The sequence below is a fragment of the Maniola hyperantus genome, chromosome Z (genome assembly GCF_902806685.2).
Source record: "Maniola hyperantus chromosome Z, iAphHyp1.2, whole genome shotgun sequence".
NCBI lineage: Eukaryota > Metazoa > Arthropoda > Insecta > Lepidoptera > Nymphalidae > Maniola > Maniola hyperantus.
In genome coordinates this window covers 16907605-16928418 of record NC_048564.1, presented here as the reverse complement: position 1 = coordinate 16928418, position 20814 = coordinate 16907605, and the positions used below count along the sequence as shown (strand labels likewise).

General features: G+C 36.4%; 2 protein-coding genes across 2 annotated transcripts in view; one reads left to right on the top strand and one right to left on the bottom strand.

Moving 5' to 3' along the window:
* The window catches only part of LOC117995282 (homeobox protein caupolican-like), a 360854-nt gene that overhangs the window by 171913 nt on the left and 168127 nt on the right, over positions 1-20814 (top strand). The gene's annotated exons all lie outside the window — the stretch shown is intronic.
* On the bottom strand, positions 8545-11708 carry LOC138404538 (uncharacterized). The gene is made up of 2 exons (XM_069508792.1): positions 11495-11708; positions 8545-9819 (listed from the first exon to the last, which is right to left on the bottom strand). Exons 1-2 carry the CDS (start codon positions 11706-11708, stop codon positions 8813-8815), a joined length of 1221 nt encoding a protein of 406 aa, XP_069364893.1. The 3' UTR covers positions 8545-8812.

Sequence of the window (20814 nt, the reverse complement as noted above, 5' to 3'; positions counted from 1 at the left end):
GATATTCACAAAGTCTAGTGAGACAGACACTAGACAAGCTGAACTCTAGACATTGTCTAATTAAAATAAGTACCCAGTAGTTTATGTTAATTACCCACTCGCAATACCTCAAAGTTAAAGCTGGTTTTAAATAATAATTCATAACTGGGACATAAATGCTTTGCGACTTTTCAAGACGTATTTCCTGCCAAGTAGGTATAACTAGAATACCTTCAAGGCAAGCGTGAACAGGCATCTCCTAGGCAAGCGCGCTCCAACCTAGACTTCATCATTGCTGTTGCACACCAAAGGTTCCGTACTATCGTACAAGATAATTTAACATTTTTATGTGCAATACTGCAAGATAATGACAGCTAAAATGTGTTCATTTTTTTTTGTGATTTAGGGTTTTTGGATTTAATCCTTTACTTGTGCTAGACTTACCTAGGTACCTATCTACCACGTGATTCTAGGTCAAAGGGAAGTACCTACCCTAGATAAGTAGGTATAGGTTTTCTTGACAGACACGACGATTAAATTTTCGAAGTTATGTGCGTATTCAAGCAAATAAAATATAACACAATATGCTTTCACTCATCTGTGGCTTTAACGGTCCAGGAAAACATCGTGAGATTGCCCAGCGCGTGTGGCGGACTCTAGCCTAAACCCTTCTCATTCTGAAAGAAGACCCGCACTCAGTAGTGAGCCGATAATGGGTTGATCGTGATGAAATGAAATGAAATTATTTTATTTGCTAAATATGGATAGTTTACAAAGGTCTTAATACTTATAATCTAAATAGTCCCCGCATATGTACTGATACACCATGCTAATATTAATAATAACATATCTACACCTAAAGGTAATTTGTACAATGACAAAAGATGTAGGGTATATTATTCAATGCCGATTATTATATCGGCATGATGATGATGATGATGATGCATTTCAATTTCAACGAAAGTTTAAACACCGAAAAATACAACGCTTAGTTTAATTGTAGGAATAAGTATTTAATTAAAATAATCTCCAATCATCATCAATCAAATTTTTATGTTCAGTTGGTGAGAAAGTACGTTCTATTATGTCCCACATGTATAAGTGATTGCAGCGAATTATATTTTCCACAATAGGGATCTTTGGAGAGAGTTTTGGCTTTGCTTTCGGTCTTTTATTCGTACCTATCTTGCACAAAGCCATGAAGTCCGTAGCTGGATACTCGGGTAGTGTCACTTACCATAATAATATGCAGCATAGTTAGTAGGTTAAAAGCATCCACAGTTTCGAAAAGGGTAAGTAAGTACCTAATCGAGTCAAACCGGGCCGGGTCTGGGGGCGAGAGCTGGCAGCTACCTTGATCAAAGAATTAGTTTGGCCATCCAAAGGGGTAATGTTGCCAGCATCTTGGGTACAATGCCTCGCTGCGGTCTCGATGAGGTTTTAGATTTAAATGTAATTTATTTTAGTTTTAATTTAATGTTATTTTTTACTTTTAATTTAGATTTAAGTTTCTTTAATAGAATATTGATTTATACAATGTGATCATGGTCCACAATAGAAAGTCTTATGAGAAGAGTTTCTCGACGGAGTGTCGGTTTTACAATCCGTATAATATAGCCGTGATGTTTAGTGGCTACGACATCCGCCTCCTATTCATCAGGTCGGGGTTTCGATCCCGCATCTCTAACTTTTCAGATTTATGTGCGTATAAATATCACTCGCTTTAACGGTGAAGGAAAACATCGTGAGGAAACCTTTATGCCTGTGAGTCCTCCAAAATGTTCTCATAGGTTTCTGAAGTCTTGGCCAGCGTAGTGGACTATGGCCGTGGCTAAACCCTTCTGATACTTATAGGAGTCCAGTGCTCTGTAGTGAGCCGGAGATCAGTACAAACTGAAACAACTGAAGGCTGTATTAGATAGTCGTGAACAAAGGCCCGCTGGACAAGACAGGAGGAATCTGGTGACACAAAAACAGTATTAAATGGACGCAGCTGCTCACGCGCACACTTGTCATTAAAAGTGTTACGCGTTTATACCGAGGAATTACCTGTCGAGTAAAGGCGCGTTCATATTACGTCGGTGGCCGAATTAGTGGACCAATATTTAACGTACATTGACTTGTTACAGTAGAGTAGCGCTTGGCTGCAATTAGATCTGGTGGCAAGTGATGATGCAGCCTAAGATGGAGTGCGCTTGCCTAGGAGATGCCTATATTCACTCTTGACTTGAAGGTACTTACCCATATTATTATAAGTGATTCTTCAAAGTGGCCGTCATAAAAATACGTAGGTACTCATTCGATTCGTATTTTTGACGGATCCGTAAAATCACGGATGAGTGCAGACACGTGTTACGTAATTAAAGGGCTTAATAAAAACTAATAAATTTAATTTATAAAGATGAATAATATTTAAACAATAATTAAAACAAAGAACTTATACTTAAAGAAACAGAGTAACAGTGTAGAACAGAGTTTGAAATAGAATGTTTGGATTTTGGGATATCTGGGTTATATATGTGATTTGGAACTGGAGAGGATAATGAATGGTCTAAAGGACGAGGGCGAGATTTGGTTTGTTTACATAATAATGATTTGTTTACAATATAATGGAGTACATTTTAAAATAGGCTTATTTACTAATGTGAGGTTTAAAGGTTATAGATAGGTACAATTATAGGTTAGTAGGTATAGTTAGATATATTATTAAATTATATTGAGTTAGTACAGTTTATCTCTAATACTTAGGTATAGCTTAGGTATAGAAGTACATAATATGGAGATATGGAGGTTATCTAACACCTCCCCTCTTAGAATAAAGATCGGGCCTTTGGAGTGCGCGATCTTGGGTTAGTTGTTGGTAGGTCTTCTTCTTCTTCTTCGTCTTTGGAAACTGTATTCGTGATGATCGTGGCCATTGGGATAGTTTGATGCTGACGAGAGTTGTCGAAACAGTTGTTGAAAATTTGAATGCAACCTCTGGATTGCAGATCTCGATCTGGTTGGTTTTGGTTTCGAAGGCAGAAGCGGCGCCAGGGACAACATTTATATTATATTAGGAAAATGAGCATAGATGTGCCCAGTGCCATAGTGGCAAAAGAGTATTTGGTATTGGAATCACTATGATTGAAGGAGTTTTGATACTCCTTTAGAAGTTGTTTTTGTACTTTGATTTGATCCTTGATGATGTACAGCGAATTCAGTGGTATGTGTCTTGTTCTGCATTCAATGTCACAAATGTTGCGTAGAATCTGCATCTTGTTTCGATGAAATGATTTTAGAGTCTTCAGAGATCTTTTGATGTTCAATTTAAATTTTAGTGAAAATATCCATCGGTTATTTTTAAGCGTTTTAAAAGTGTTGCTATTTGTTGAGAATAATTTAATTGGCAATTTATTGGTAGTTCTTTTTGTTGCTTGTAGAATCTTCTTTCAGGTAAGTACGACGATCTTGCATCTTTCCGGAAGCTTGTAGACACGCAGCGTTGCCGTGTCGTAGAAGTGGCAAGTTATGTTTGCTCGAGGAAAGGAAGGTAGAATAAAAGAGGAATTGGAATGATTAAAAGGAATGGAATATAATGTTATATTATGATAATATAAATTAATTTGAATAAAATTGTAAAACCTAAATTAACTTAAAGAGATTTGTGTATAATATTAGAGTTATAGATTCTATAAAGTTGTAATATTGTGTAAAGTGTTATGTATTTTTGAAGCAATTATATTGATGAAGCTTTTCATGTGATTATAATTAAAAGTTTTTGATGGATACGGTAAAATAATAGATGGGCAGATTGTGCTCGATTCAATAGACAATATGCTTGTTGTAATAATATCTAAAACTATTTTTGGGCCAATTGTAAATTTTAGGATTCAGAAGATATAGTCGATATTCGTTTTAATTATAATGAGTTAAAAATGATTTCAATAGTTTGATTTAAGTATGATCTAAATATTCGCAAATAGAATACTTAGGTATTTGTCGTACAAAATTCTTAAAATAGTTTTAATCGAAGTTCAAATAGAAGTATTAATTTGTGATTACAAGTTTAGAATTCATTTATAATATAGAATATAATTTAGCATAAAACGTTAGGAGTGTATGAATTTTTAAATTTATTGATATAGAAGTTTTTCACAAAGATGTAGAGTTTGTACAAGAATAAATTTAAGTAAAGATAAAATTGTAAAACTGAAGTATGGGTATTCATGATTTCAGCGAATTTGGTATTGAAATGTCGTGTTTCATTATTTGGTTGATTTCGTGGGATAGGATTGACCATCACCAAATGATACGACCTGAAAAACATTATTCTTTTATACGACTTAGAAATTATTTTATTTTTTTTTGAATTAGAGAGTTTAGAAGTATAAAAGATTTGGTAAAATTGTATAATTTGTAAATAGAAATTTGTAAAATAATATTATTTTAATTGTATAAACTATGTTATGTATAAATCTATCTAAAACTATCTAATATATAAATTAAAACTAGGTATCACGTTGATCATTGCAATCCTGTAAAGGTCTTAAGCGATTGCCGTGAACTAATTGGTTTCTACCAGATTTCCTTATAATGTAATTTTCGTTGAACCCTTTTCTTGCAATTTCGTATGGTCCTTCCCATTTGCTATCTAGATTATTAGGATTAGGTACGCGGAGCATAACTTTATCGCCTAATTGAAAATCAGCTATGTTTTTGATGTTATTGTCATAGCGTATTTTAGCTCTATCTTTCATGCTGTTAAGGTTTCTTTGAGCTATGTCACGAGATATTTTAAGACGTTCGTTAAGGTCGTTAAGGTAGTCACTTGTTGTGTACTCGCGCGAGTCTTTAAGGGTATAAAGCAAACGAGGTTTATATCCGAATAGGAGTTCATGAGGTGTGAAGCCTGTCGACTGATTCAGTGAGGTATTATGGCACATTATTGCAAGTGGTACGATTTGATCCCAATTGTGGGACCTTTTTGTAGAGTACATGCGTATATGGTCTCTGAGTACCGCATGGAATCGTTCTAATGCGCCGTTTGTTTGTGGATGATATGCTGTGCTGAACGTGTGTTGTGAGCCTAATAATTTCATTAGCTGTTTCAGGATATTATTGACAAATTCACCACCTTGGTCTGAATGAAAACGTTTTGGGATGCCATAATGTTGGCAGAAGGTTAGAAGGGATTTAGCGACAGTGATTGCTTGTTTATCGGGAATGGGATAAGCTTGGACGAATCTAGTTAAGTCGTCTTGTAAGGTCAGTATGTATTTGTTAGAGTCACCTGTAATGTCAGAGTAAGAAACTAAATCGATGGTAACTCGTTCGAATGGTTCTGTAGAAGAGGTTGTTATAACCATGGGAGCTTTGTATGTTTTTCTTTGTATTTTACCACGTTGGCATGTCATACAGTTATTAACATAGTCTTTTATAGTATCAGTCATACCATTCCAAAAATATTCGGATCTGATTTTACGTGTTGTTTCTACTATTCCTCTGTGTCCTGATAAACGGTCATCGTGAAATGTTTTTAAAATTTCAGGGATTTCTTCTGGATTTGGATGTTTAACCTTATTTTCACAAATCGTAATTTCACAGTCATAGGAGTCAGCTAAGTATGCGGTGATGTGTAGTTGTTCGTTGCCTTGTAATTTACATGTTGGGTAATTTTTGAGATCTGGGACGAAAAGTGATTTGCAATTATGTTGTTGTAAACAACTTAGAAGAGTTTTGAAATAACTTTCAGAATCCCATGAGTCGAAATGTGTTGGCCTTGTACAACCGAAAAACATATTTTGTTTGTTATTTGAAACCACTAAATCGACATCGTAAAGTGTTTTGGGTTTTTCTAAATATGGATCTACTTGAGGACATGTTGAGATTGCAGTGTTAAAAAGGTCGTTCTTATCTGACAGTTCGCATGAAATGGGAATAAATATGTCTTTATGTCTGTCGTCTAAGAGATTGTCTGGAGAAATATGGAGATTTGGAGTGTCGAAGCTATAAGTGGAGTTTTCAAAAAAATGAGAGTAATTGATTTGGAGATAATCTTCTGAGAATACTTCAGTAGGTTTTGGATTTTGAGTGGAATTTGGAATGTCGTTATCGTCGAGTGTTGGGTCTACAACATTAGTGTTCATGACAGGGGGTCGTGAAAGCGCATCGGCGTTTGTGTTACTTTTACCTGCTTTATAAATAACTTCGTAGTCAAATTCTTCTAGTTTTAGTCTCCATCTAACGAGACGACTACCTGGGTCTTTTATAGAAAATAACCATGTAAGTGGTTTATGGTCAGTCAGAATTTTGAATTTTCTACCGAATAGATAAGGACGGAAATGTTTGACGGCCCAAACAATTGCCAATAATTCGCGCTCTATAGTGGAATAATTTGATTCGGCTTTATTAAGTGTGCGAGATGCATAAGCTATAGGTAGATCCTTGCCTATTGGTCCTTGAGATAGAACTGCGCCGATGGCGTGTATTGAAGCATCAGTGGTTAAAACAAATTCTTTTGTAAAGTCAGGATATTGCAGGATAGGTGGATTAATTAGTAAGTTTTTACACTCTTCGAATGCTTTTTGTTGGGTTTCGCCCCAAATAAAAGGTGTGTCCTTTTTGAGAAGACTAGTAAGTGGTTTAGTTATTTTGCTAAAATTCGAGATGAATCGTCGGTAATAGCCTGTAAGACCTAGAAATGCTTTTATATCTTTGCAGCATTTTGGAACTGGAAAATCTTTGACTGCTTGAATTTTGTCTGGATTGGGTTTTACGCCTTCGCTAGAAATAATGTGACCTAGGTACGCTACTTCACGTCTTAAGAATTCGCATTTGTCAGGTTGGACTTTGAGTTCGTATTTTTGGAGTCTAGAAAATACTTCACAAAGTTTTTGTTCGTGTTCTTGTAGACTTGATGCAAAAACAACAATGTCATCTAGGTATACAAAGCATCTTTCACCTTGTAATCCGCAGAGTACGGAATCCATTACACGTTGGAAGGTGGCAGGAGCATTCTTAAGTCCAAAAGGCATTCTTTTGTACTCGTAATGACCATAGGGTGTATTAAATGCTGTTTTAGGAATGTCTTCGGGTTCGACTTCGAGTTGATGGAATCCTGAGGCAAGATCTAAGGTAGTAAAGTATTGAGAGTGTCCTAATTTGTCTAGAATGTCAGTGATGTTAGGAAGTGGATAGCTGTCACCTACAGTTACGTCGTTTAGTTTGCGGTAGTCTATGACTAAACGCCATTTTTGTTTTCCAGAAGCGTCAAGTTTTTTAGGAACTACCCAGATTGGGCTACTCCAAGGGGATGAACTAGGTTGAATAATATCTTGGTCTAACATTTTCTGGACTTGAGTCTTAACTTCGTTTTCGTGAACTTGTGGGAATCTGTAAGTCTTAGTATGAATGGGCTTGTCAGAGGTTGTAGGTATTCGATGTTTCGTGTGGTTGCTGAATGTGAGAGAGTCGCCTTCAATAAAGAATATGTCTGAAAATTCGGAAACTATTTTGTTTAAAGATTCTGATTCTTCGGAATTTAGATGTTCTTTTCTTACTAACTGCATAACTTTGCTTTGACGGTCTAAAGAGTTCATGTTGTTAATCGTTATAGGTTCTTGGGATGTGTTGTTGTTTGTAATATTATAGTCATTAGTATTAAATGGAACCGCATTAATAATAGGCGTAGTGATTATCTCGTCGTTTTTGTTAGCATTTACACAAGTGATATAGAATGAATTGTTTGTGACATTTACTAATGCGTTAGGAATAACGATGCCATTAGCTAATATTTGTTTCTCAATAATGGCTGTGCCCGAGTCAATGTTATTTGTTTTACATCTAATTATGGTTTCCGTTCGGCTTGCAAGAAATTGTTTATTTGGATCGTAATTAGTGACGGGTTCGTTAAGATAGTGAAGCTTATAGGTTTTATCACGTATGCGCATTGTTTTTGATTTCATGTAAATATTGGCGTTAAACTGTGTCATGAAGTCGTTACCTAAAATACCATCCGCTTTAAGGTTCAAATTGGCTACGTGAAATTTAAACTTTGGGAAGTTGTCTAGAGAAACTTCAGCTGAGCCAAAACTGGTGGTTGATGTTTGCGAGTTAGAAATGCCTATTATAGAGACTTTGTCTAGGTCATTTAGCTGAGCTGTACCTATTTTGTCTTGTCTCAATATTGAAATTCCTGCACCAGTGTCAATTAATAGAATTACGGGTTGATTTTCTATTTGGAATGTGCAATGTAATAAGTTCTCGGGAGGTACGTCATTTAGAGGCGATACGGAGTAGGATTGAATAGGGTTTGAATCGGTAGGAATAGTATTCTGAGGTTTTGGGTTAGGTTTAGGTTTGGGTTTAGGCTTTGAATGGTATCGTGATTTGGTAGATTTACGGGATTTCGTAGGAATAGTGGGTTTGGCATGATTTTTTGAGAAATTGGTGAAATCAGTGGAAATGGTAGGTTTGGTAACGTTAGTTGGAATAGTAGTAGTAGAACTCGTAGGTAAGTTGGATTCGGTGGAAATAGTAGGTTTGTTAGAATTAGTAGGTTTTGCGGAGCTCGCAGATTTAGTATTGTTGAAAGATTCGGAGTTAGTAATTACATCAGTACTGCGGGTTTGGGGCTGGTTACCCTGTTCGTGAGTTACCGATTTTGATTGAAATTCAGATACAGTGTTCGAGGATATTGAATCTTGATTGGTTTGCGTAGATGCATCTTTGTATTGTCTCCGATAGACTGGCGATGCGTCATTGATTTCCTTAGAGGCAGTTATATTGTGTCCCCGATGGACTGGATTTTGGAAACTGCGACTAAGACTTTGTTTGGGCAGAGTAGGTCTGCTTACCATTTGAGTTGGAAATTCTCTAGGTTCAAACTCGGTGTCGGAGTTTGGATCATTGAGCAGGAGGCTGAAGCGATTTCCGACGAGCTGCTCATTTCGTTGGTCGCTTCGCAGTTTAAATTATTTGCATAAGCTGGAGGAGCTGGTAGGGCACGTTGTATTAGTGGGCGTGTCTGTGCCGAAGGGGTTGGTAAGGCTCGTTGTGTTGACGGGCGCGTTTGTGCCAGAGAGGCTGGCAACGTGTTTCGTATGAGGGAGTCCGACTGGATATTATTGCGCAAGTTATTGTTATATGCTCTTTTGCGACATTCAGATATTAGATGACCTGGATTTTTGCAATAGTTACAGGTTTTCGTATTTGATGGGTATGAATTATAAGTTGTACGAGGATTAGGAACGATTTGAGTTCGTTGTAAGCTGGGTTTATGTTGATTCGTGTTATTTTTAAATAAGGATTGCCTAGCTGTGTTCATAGCTCGTATTTTTTCTTCTTCTATGGCAAAACGCCCAGCTACAGTTAGGTTTTGGAAACCTCGCGTTCTTAGCATCGTACCTATTTCGGAGCTAATGCCGTTAACGAAGACGCTTAAGGCGGTCTCTTCTGTTGTTGCCATCCGACCTAATAACGTATTGTCTTTGATTTCGGTATTTAGTTTTTCAACTATTTTGCTTCGGCATAAGTCGACTCTGTGGAAGAAGTCGGTTATGCTTTCGGCTGGTTTTTGGAACATCGACTGTAGTTCTAAATTGAGATGTGAAATCGTCTTGACATTGGAGAATTTCTCAATAAGGTAGGACTTAAGGTCTTCCCATGAAGTATATTGTTTAGAGTGGACATCGGAAGCACATGTACCCGTTATGTTATTTAGTGCATAGACGAGTAGGATTTGTTCCTTCTCGGCGTCTGCTAGAAGAAATGCAGAGTCACAAGACCGGACAAATCTGTAGATTTGTTGTGATTCTGCGGTGTCGAATGTTGGGATGAGTTTTAATAACGTGTTAATTTCTTCATTGTGTTTGTGTCGTGTATCGGCGATTGAGATAAGTTGGGATATAGAGAGTTGGTGTATGGTTCGTTTTTTATGGATTTAGGCATGTAGAAATAGGATAAATAGATATAAAATAGTACACACAAGGAAAAAAATAGGAATTGAGCAGACAAATTAAGCCACTTACCACAGTAACATCAAGATGAGGAGCATTGCGTTCGGCGACATTTGTTAAAAGCTTGCAGCTACCGTACGTTTTGAGCTATTGTCTCTTGACGCACGTTCTTGTCGTCTTAAATTTGCACAATTAATTTAATTTGTTACGCAATTATCCTACCGAACTGCGCCAATTTGTTACGTAATTAAAGGGCTTAATAAAAACTAATAAATTTAATTTATAAAGATGAATAATATTTAAACAATAATTAAAACAAAGAACTTATACTTAAAGAAACAGAGTAACAATGTAGAACAGAGTTTGAAATAGAATGTTTGGATTTTGGGATATCTGGGTTATATATGTGATTTGGAACTGGAGAGGATAATGAGTGGTCTAAAGGACGAGGGCGAGATTTGGTTTGTTTACATAATAATGATTTGTTTACAATATAATGGAGTACTGTAATTCATGCACGAGTTTATCATATTTATCTTGCACGGACTTCTGGTTATGGATTTCAGCTAAAGCGGCTTTTAATTCATCTAGTTTATTCTCTGGTATGGGTAAGTCTATTGCATGTATTGGTTGTTTTATATGTTTCCGTCCTTGCTTTGGCTTTTTGCCATATATGGTAGCTCTAACCATGCGGTGGTTTGTGTTATAGTTAACACTTAATATATCTGTATTTGTAAAATATTTGGGTTTGTTTGTCAAAACATAATCTATCTCGTTCCTGTATTTTCCGCATGGGGAGATCCAGGTCCATCTGTTTTTTATTTTTTTCTTATATACGGTATTCATTATTGTAAAGTTATTTTCTAGAGCAAAATTAATCAGACGATGACCATTTTTGTTTCTCTTTCCTTTGCTATAGTTTCCTATGATATTTTCTTCTCCTTTTCTTCGTTTTCCTATTTGACTATTAAAGTCCCCCATGACAATTATATTTTTATGAGTGTGTTGTAATGCTAAATTAAGATCTCCATAGAATTGATCCTTCAAATTTTCGTCAGATACTTCAGTAGGAGCGTATACCTGTATTATGGTCCAAGTCTCTTCATAGCCTGGTAGCTTTATATTCAATATCGCAACACGATCTGATATGCCATGAAAGCTTTCTATTTTTTCTTTAAGTTGTTTTCTGACTATAAATCCGACACCGTACAGTCCTTGTTTCTCACCTTTGTAATACAGTATATAGTCATCATATTCTTCAATTTCGTCCCCTATTCTTCTTACTTCACAAATTCCAATAACATCCCATTTAATCTTATCTAGTGCTTTGTCAAACTCTACTAAGTGATCATTAGTTCTAAGCGTAAGTACATTCAATGTTGCAATGTGTATATCCATTCTCATAGTACTTTTCAATGATTTATTTGAAGGGTTTGGGGGGTGGTGGTCTATTTCCCCACGGGGACCAGCCGGCTTGGGGAATTGTGTTAATTTATCTCTTGTTTTGTTTTCTGATACAATCGTAGTTAGGGTGTTCTTCCGGTTACCGACAATTAGTTGCTAACAAGTGTTCTTACTTGAACTAGGCGTAGCTCTTTTCCTCATGAGAGAAAAGGCATCAACTTTATTAAATTTCGACTGAGGAGTAGTTTTTATGTCATTTGATTCATTTGGATGTGATGGTGACCCTGTTTCGTCTCTTTTTCGCTTTTCTATATTTTTATTACTTTTTACAACTAATGTGTCACCTTTTATAAAAGCGTAATTACCGTTCTTCCTCTCCTTAATCATATCCTCTTTTAACGCCTTCCTTTTCTCTAAAGTGTCTTTTGAAAAATCTTCCGAAATAGATAAAGTCTTAAATTTTTTCTTATTTTTCAAGATTTCTAGTCGTTTCCAATAGTTTCCGAATGATATTAGTAATGGTCTGGGCGATTTCCCCTTTACACGTCCCAATCGATGTATTTTTGTTATTTCTTGGTCGAGTAGTTCGAGATAAGAATTACAGAATATAAACAAAGAAGCAGCGATCTCCAGTAAAGATAAAGATAAATTAGGAATACAAGCCAGATCCTTGATAGATGAACGTAGGAATATGTTACTAGATAGAAAAAATAAGCAGAAAGAAATAGCAGATATAAGCAAAAAGATAAAAAAGGAGATAAAAGAACACAGAAACAGTAACATGACAAGAACATTCAAATATTATATAGAAAAAACAGGTGGTATTAAAAAAGGCCTAAAAGAGCTAAGAGAAAAAATGACTTGGATACCAAATGTTATAGATAAGAAACTAAAAATAATTGCAGAGAGACCCAAAATAATGAAAGTAGCAACTAAATTTTACCGTGACTTATATACAGAGGAAGATAATACTAATCAATCTTCTGATGAACAAGAAGTCAATGCCGAAACTGTGCCAGAAATATTAGAAAGCGAAATAAGATACGCAATAAAAACTCAAAAAAATGACAAAGCTCCCGGCGAAGACGGAATCAGAAACGAACTATTGAAAGGTACATTGGAAGCTATCATTGATGTATTAAGAGACCTCTTCAACCTGATTCTTGTCAGAGAAACGGTACCATTACAATGGACACAATCAACCATCATACTCTTACATAAAAAAGGGGACAAGACACAAATCGAAAATTATAGACCTATTAGTCTACTGTCCAATTTTTATAAGGTATTTGCAAAAATTATTTTAAATAGAATTTCATTTGTCCTGGATGAACACCAGCCAAGAGAACAGGCTGGTTTTCGCAGCAACTTTTCGACTATAGACCACATACACGTTGTCAAGCAGTTACTTGAGAAATGTAAAGAATACAATAAAATTTACTACATAGGTTTCGTCCAACAAAGCATTTGATTCCTTAAAACACAAAGCCATCTGGGAAACTCTAATGAATCAAGGTGTACACAACAAATACATCAACTTAATAAAAAACATATACAAGAACAGTATGTCGAGAGTACGCTTAGAGAGTACAGGAGAATGGTTTAAAATAAATAAAGGTGTTAGACAAGGTGACCCGCTCTCACCTAAACTATTTGCAGCCACACTAGAGAACGTCTTCAAAAACTTACACTGGGAATCTTTTGGCATCAATATAAATGGCGTCAAGCTCAATCATTTAAGATTCGCTGATGACCTAGTCATTTTTGCAGAGGATGTTAAGACTCTAGAAATAATGTTACAACAATTAGCTGTCGAAAGTGGAAAAGTAGGGCTTACCATGAATACATCTAAAACAAAGATTATGAGTAACTCAAAGAAGGACAAAATATACGTCAACGATTTAGAAATAGAATACGTTGATGAATACGTGTATCTAGGTCAAATTATATCACCATATGATCAAACAAACAAAGAAGTAGACAGACGAGTCTGTAACACATGGAAAAGATTTTGGTCTCTTAGGGACATAATGAAAAACAGAGGTATACCAATGGCAGCCAAGAGCAAATTACACGATACTTGTATCTTGCCGTGCATGATCTACGGATGCCAAACGTGGGCTCTGACAAAAAGAAACATGGAAAAACTGGAAACATGCCAACACGGAATAGAAAGAAGTATTTTGCATACTAGGAGGAGTGATAGGCAGAGACTAGTCACCATTAGAGCCAAAACAAAAATTTATGATGTAAAAAGGAAAATAAGAGAACAAAAATGGAGATGGGCCGGTCACATGGTAAGAAGCAAAACACAAAAGTGGACTGATGATATAACAGATTGGTACCCAAGGGATGGTAAGCGTAAAAGGGGACGGCAACATCTCAGATGGGCAGATGACATTAAGTCTGTAGCAGGGGCTACATGGCAGAGAAAAGCCAGAGACAGAACAATTTGGAAGGGAATGGAGGAGGCCTATGTCGGAAGACACTGAGGAGCTAAAACGGCTACCGAAGACGCAACTTGCTATATATACTTACTAGTTTAATAATGTAATTGTTTAAATCAACAAATTGTAAATAGTGAACCCTCAGAATAATAAAGGCTTATTTATTTATTTATTTATTTATTAATGGAGTACATTTAGTGAAGTTTGGGAGCTTCGAGTTTTTGTTTTTAAAAAGGCGAAAGATTTAAAACTATACTTTAATAATCAAACTAGAAAATAGACTTATGCTAACAGAGTCGAGTTGGGGACTACTCGTTATTTTCCACCTTTTGCCATTGTTCGGCGGCGGCTTTGGTGGTCGCGCTACCGAGAATGCCTCGACAGCGTTTCCATTGTCTTACAGCGCTTGCCGCGTGAACGCGATGGCTTGTTGGTTGGAATCGTTACATATAACTCTTCCCTCCCTAAGTTCAAAGTCAGCAGAGGGATAAATGTCAGTCTGCTGAGTTTGACAGAAAAGCTATACCTAAAGGGATGAACTTATACATTAACAGGATACAAACGCATAATACTAGTATTACATATAAAAGCAGTGTTCGGACGCTAACACTTTTCACGTTTAACGCTTTCACTTTGATCGAACACTTTTTCACTTTCACTTTCTTTGAAACTGATTGCCAACTGTTGAAGCTGCTGAAAGTCAACGCCATCTTCTAGGTTTATAAGCTTCCTTTCAGGTAACAGGCTCGACGTAAGTATTTCAGGGAAGTTAATAGTTGGTATCCTTGAGTAACTAATAATTCCACCAATTGTTCGGTGTCATCTCAGTGTTAATCCCTTTATTTTAAAGCTGCAGGTATCGTCTATGGTAGGTATATGGGTTCCTTTCACGCGTTCACAATTTTCTTCAGTATTACATATTTTCAGGAGGAGTGTTTCAAGTTTGCTGTATTTAATCCATTGGTTATATTGAATGGATTCGATCTTTATTCCAAATGTCTCTATCTCGTGGCGTACGAATTTATCCATCTCTTTGCAGGATTGGCGAGAGATATGGTTTTCAAACCTTTCACTAATAGGTAAGGGTATTTAGGTATTATAAGGGATGTTTGGTTAAATGGATTTGTAACAGGAAGAGGTAGCATTTGAGACTAATTAAATGATAACTATTTTCATAAGATTCCCTAAATTAACATGATATACAAGGTGATCAGTTTTCTCAATATCAATTAACAAATTACATAATTCGTCAGTATCAAGAAAGTTATATAAAAATAAGTGGAAAGTACTGATTAATCTAGTACTGCTTATTACTTGTTTTGTGTATATTAGCCTGGGTCATGACGGCTTGCATGAGCACGAGGAGAACGGATCTGTGGAGGACGTTTAACATCTTTAATAGGTATTTTAGTGTCACGATTATGGATTGTTACAGGGACAGTGTTCCTGAAGATATCCCCAGTTACTTTTGCCTTCTGATAACGAGGTTTATCCTTGCTACGTCGGGTATTGACACCCTTTACGAATATTTCATCACCATCATTCACGTCGAATGAAGTTTCACCACCGCGTTTGTCTCTAATCTTTTCTTTTTGTTTTATCATTTTATCTGTTAAGTGTCTGTAAAGAAAAGCTGTTCGTTTAACATGGTCTCTGACTAATTTTTGCGTATACTGTTGATTGAAATCTACGTTAAAAGGATTGGATGAATCTGTGTGACCAAAAACTACTTCGAACGGTGTAAGACCTGTAGTTGAATGTATTGTTTGATTGTATGACATTATCGCGTACGTCATAATTGAAGAAGCATCTGTTAATTTGTTTTCGTATTTGGCCAAACGATATATTTCTAAAATAGTTGAGTGGAATCGTTCTATTAATCCCATTGAGTTAGGATTATGTGGTGTACCTATGTGGAGCTCAATTTTATAGAAGCTTAAAGTTTCTTTGAGTAATATATTATTAAACTCAGTGGCAGGGTCGCAATTCAATTTGGAAGGTATGCCATAAAACGAAAAATACTTAATTAGAGCACGTACCACTTCGGGGGTGGATCTGTTGCTAATTTCAAAGGCTTGCCCTATTTTACTAAAGGCATCGATAATGGTCAAGAAGTATTTTCCTTCTATGGAGAATATATCCATGAAAGCTTCTTCGAAGGGCTTGGTTTGAGTTTGAGTAAGCTGGAGTTGGGGTTTTAGAGGCTTACGATCGTATTTCATTTTTTTACATACCTCGCAGGCATTTATTACGGATGAGACGGTTTGATCCATATTATTCCAATAATAAGTGCGTTTTATTTTCATAAGGGTTTCTTTGATTCCCCTATGACAAGACGGACCTTGGTGATACTTAGTAACGATATATCTCTGTTCGTTTTCATCTAAAACATAGGCTACTCTTTTAGTGCATTCGTATATTTTAACGGTATCCTTTTTAAACAATTCCATCACACATTTTTTGAAATTTTTACGAAGAGTATCGTTTTCGAAATAGATAAAGTGTCTAATTTTTGGGTTTATATACTGTTTTAGGAAGTCTTTAATTAATTCTGTATTTCCTTCGGGCATGTGTGCTTCAAAAACCTTTTGCTTATCTCGAGAGAAATCTTGAACTATAGTATGACCTCTATTCCAAGTAAATATTAGGAATTGATATGGTTTTGTGTCAATAGCTTCGTCAAGTATGGGAATGACTTCACCGTCCATGTCTAGGGCAGAAAGAGCAGTCTCAGTTCGCGAATTACAACTTATCGTACTCTCGGATGGAGAACGAATAGGGTATGTCATATTTGAATCATCAGAGTCTGGAATGCATATTATACTGTCGTGTTCGTCTCGTTCGTCAGTACTGCTTAGGGATATCGTATCGATGTTTACTTGAAGGGAACTATCGTCTTCTAAAACGTTTAATTTGATACGTGAGAGTGCATCTGCGTTACTATTTTGTGACCCATTTTTATATACTATATCGTAGTCGAATTCTGATAGTCTCAATTTCCAACGTGTAAGCTTGCTATTAGGCTCTTTTATGGAGTTCAACCACGCTAAGGGTCTATGATCTGTATAGATACAGAATTTTCGACCATAGAGGTAAGGTCGGAAAACTTTTACAGCCCATACAATGGCTAGTAGTTCTTTTTCAATTGTACTGTACCTAGTTTCTGCATCATTGAGGGTACGACTAGCATAGGCAATCGGTAAATCGCTACCAATGGTTCCTTGTGAAAGGACAGCACCAAGTGCATAATTGGAGGCGTCTGTCGTTAGTACGAAAGGCTTCGTGAAATCGGGAAATTGTAATAATGGAGCATTAACTAAGAGTTCTTTACATTTATTAAAAGCTGCAATATATTCTTCAGTAAGCACTATTTTTCTACCTTTCTTGAGACAAGATGTTAAAGGATAAGTTACCTTTGAAAAATCTTTAATAAATTTACGATAATATCCAATAAGTCCTAGGAAACTTTTAATTTCCGTAGGTGTTTTGGGAATTGGTATATTCAAGACTGCTTTTATTTTGTCATCGTTTGGCTTAAGGCCGTCTTTCGTGATTGTATGACCTAGATAAAGGACTTCCTTTTTTAGGAATTCGCATTTATCCAATGTAGCTTTTAAGTTAGTCTCTCTTAACCGATCAAATACCTTTCTTAGTTTTACAATGTGCTCTTGAAGACTGGTTGAATAAATTATTATATCGTCCAGGTAAACTAGACAATGTATTCCCTGTAGACCACGTAATACATTGTCCATTGCCCTTTGGAAGGTAGCTGGTGCCGTTTTTAGTCCAAAAGGCATACGGGTAAACTCATAATGGCCAGATTGGGTGGTAAACGCTGTTTTGTGCCTATCTTCTTCATTTACCTCGATCTGATGAAAACCACTAGCAAGATCGATTGTACTAAAGTAAACGGATTTACCTAGCTTATCGAAGAGGTCTGTAATATTTGGCAGCGGGTATTTGTCGTCTGTGGTGATTTCGTTCAACCGCCTATAATCTATGACCATTCTGTACTTGGGTTGGCCTGTAGCATCCATCTTCTTGGGTACTAAGTGAACTGGGGCACTCCAAGGAGAATGGGATTCGCGAATTACATTATCTCGTAGTAATTTATCTACCTGGTGTTGTATTTCGATATTTTGAGAAGGAGGATGTCGATAAGGTCTTATATAGATAGGGTCTTCGTTCTTAGTACGTATGCGATGTTTTACTTCACCTGTAAAAGATAGTGGTATGTCTTCACAGTAAAAGATATCGCGGTATTCGTTACAAAGGTTGTAAATTAAATCACGTTCTTCTGAGTTCATGTGATCTAGACGAAGTTTGGATAAATTTTCTTTTAGTAGGGCATCAATTTCATAATTTTCGCGGATTGTGTTAACTTTACACGTATTATTTTCGAATTTCGTTACACGTAGTGGTCGGTGGAAAGTTAAGGTAACAATTTTATTAGATGAATTTTGAATTACTGTTGTCGCGAATGAGTTTACACATCTGACTAAAGCACTAGGCATACGTGTGCCTTCTCCAAAATCTACAAAATCTACTATAGCTTCGCCGTTATCTAGGGTGGTTGGTATTTTTACACGAGTTTCAGTTCGTGGTTGTAAGGTCAACTCAAACGGGGGGCTATATACGATCGGTATGTCAGTATCACGTGTGTGTAAAATCTGGTTTTTCATGTCAACCGTAGCATCAAGTTGTTTTAATAAGTCTGATCCTATTAGACCGTCGTAACGTTTGTCTACGTCGTACACATAAAATTTATGGGTTGAAAAACTCTTGAAGGTTTTCATAAGGGGTATCTGTATCAATTCGCTATGTGTACTGCGTGCATGAGTACTTATTACTTCAAAGGTTCTGTATATTTAAACCTAGAAAAGTACTGATTTGCCTTTGCAGGACTTATAAAAGATCGCGTGCTTCCGGTGTCGATCATAAACTTAGCCTGAATTTCAGGAAGTTCTATATGTGGTAGTTTTAATATACTATCGCAGTTAAGGCGTATTATTCGGATCTGGGTCTTGCGAGGCTGTTGTGCACAAAATTTTCGTCCTGATCAGTTCTTGGTTTCACAAGAAGTTTCAGACTCGGGGGTTGAAGTTTCTAAATAATAGGGGTCTTGTAAAATCTGACTCGGTTCGTCATAGTCAAAGGTCGTAGTTATCGTCATAACTATTTTCGCATATTTCGAGGTCATTATTAGAACGTATTTTAGGAATTTTGGTCATGTTATGTCGTATCTGTGGGGGGAACAGCTGTACGCATAGAAACGTCAGTCGGGGTCATTGTTGGAATATTATTTTGCTGTGGGTTCCTCATTTGACCTTGATGAGGTATACCAAATCTAAAATTATGCTGTTGATTCGAGTAACCTGATTAGGTATACCAAATTTAAAATTATGCTGTTGATTCGGGTAACCTTGATTAGGTACAACCAAATTTGAAATTTTGCTGTGATTAGTGGATACCTTTAAATGATTGTATTGCGCAGGGATTCCAAATTTGAAATTATTGTTAGGCCTCATTTGATTTTGAGGATTTAGGCCTCGATTAAATGGGTTTGTCATATTAAATCGATGCTGAAACGGGTTCAGTGCCGTTTATAAGCCGTTTGCGGCATAATAAATTATTATTATTATTGTTAGGCATTGGGATAGACTGATTTTGATGAATTTGAAGTTCTGTGTATTCTATTTTTTCGCATCATATTGGAACTGAAAGTTAACTCTTCAGTTACATAAGCCAAAGCGGTCTCTAAGTTTGCGGATTTTTACAGGCGCACAATTCGAATCAAATCTTCCGGTAAGTATAATAAGCATACATTCAGAGATAGTTGTTATAAATTAGGGTCTTAGAATCCTTAAGGGATGCATCGTTATTTCTGTTTACTTTAGATATCGTATACTGCGCATGTTTTGAATTCCTTGCAGAAAATCTATGTACGATTCACCAGTTTAATGTTTTTAATGACTCTAGTTTCTATGGCAACGCATTCTTCCGAACGAGGATCGCCGAAGTGCTGGATCAAATTTCACTAAGCTCTTGCCAGGAGGTTATATCTTCCCTTTCGCTAACCAGGGACGCTGCTTTACCAGTTAACCTACTCGTGACTACGTGAAATAAGTATAAATCCTGAGCGGCAGTGTTGGAATTTCTATAGTTGAGAACTACATATTCGGATTTTCTTAAAAATAAATTTAGTAGTAGGCTCCCCGTCGAATTTTGGAATCAACTCGGCTATCTCACGCGGAACAATCGTAATTTTTTCCATCTCGATAAGTTCACAAAACAAAATAACAATCAGTATTACAACACGTACACTTATACTATACTTAACGCTTATATAATAATATTACTTCTACTTTTTATTTTATTTCGATATTAATTTTCCTTCAAAATAAAAACGTAATTCTTCTTAATATACCTAGCGTATAATCTTTCAAACAACAAAAAAAATCGTAATTCTTCTAATATAATGTATATCTTTCCTTTATATTTTTACCTATAAAAGAGATTGCTAACCAGTAAGGATGGGACACACAGATAGTGAAAAGTTCTACTCACCTTGAGCTGTGTGTCTTCATGCTCTCGCCAAAGGTAGATCTTCTTTCAGGAAAACGTCCTTCAAACTTTCAACTTATTTGTTTGGTTCGACGGATTTCGGGGGCCGCGCACAAGGACGATTTTGGGAAACCCGGTAGCGCTAGCTTTCATACGAAATCCTACCGGCTGCGCCAGTGAAGTTTGGAGCTTCGAGTTTTTGTTTTTAAAAAGGCGAAAGATTTAAAACTATACTTTAATAATCAAACTAGAAAATAGACTTATGCTACCAGGTCGAGTTGGGGACTACTCGTTATTTCCACCTTTTGCCATGTTCGGCGGCGGCTTTGGTGGTCGCGCTACCGAGATGCCTCGACAGCGTTTCCATTGTCTTACAGCGCTTGCCGCGTGAACGCGATGGCTTGTTGGTTGGAATCGTTACATATAACTATGTATAACATCATCACAAACATTCAAACAAATCGTGCCTACTACAATTAAAC

Coding starts and splice junctions, on each gene's coding strand:
- LOC138404538 (XM_069508792.1), bottom strand. CDS start 11,708: ATGATTAAGGAGAGGAAGAACGGTAATTACGCTTTTATAAAAGGTGAC. Junction 9,820..11,494: donor AAGAGCTACGCCTAGTTCAA/GTAAGAACACTT, acceptor AACACAATGAAG/AAATTAACACGTTATTAAAA.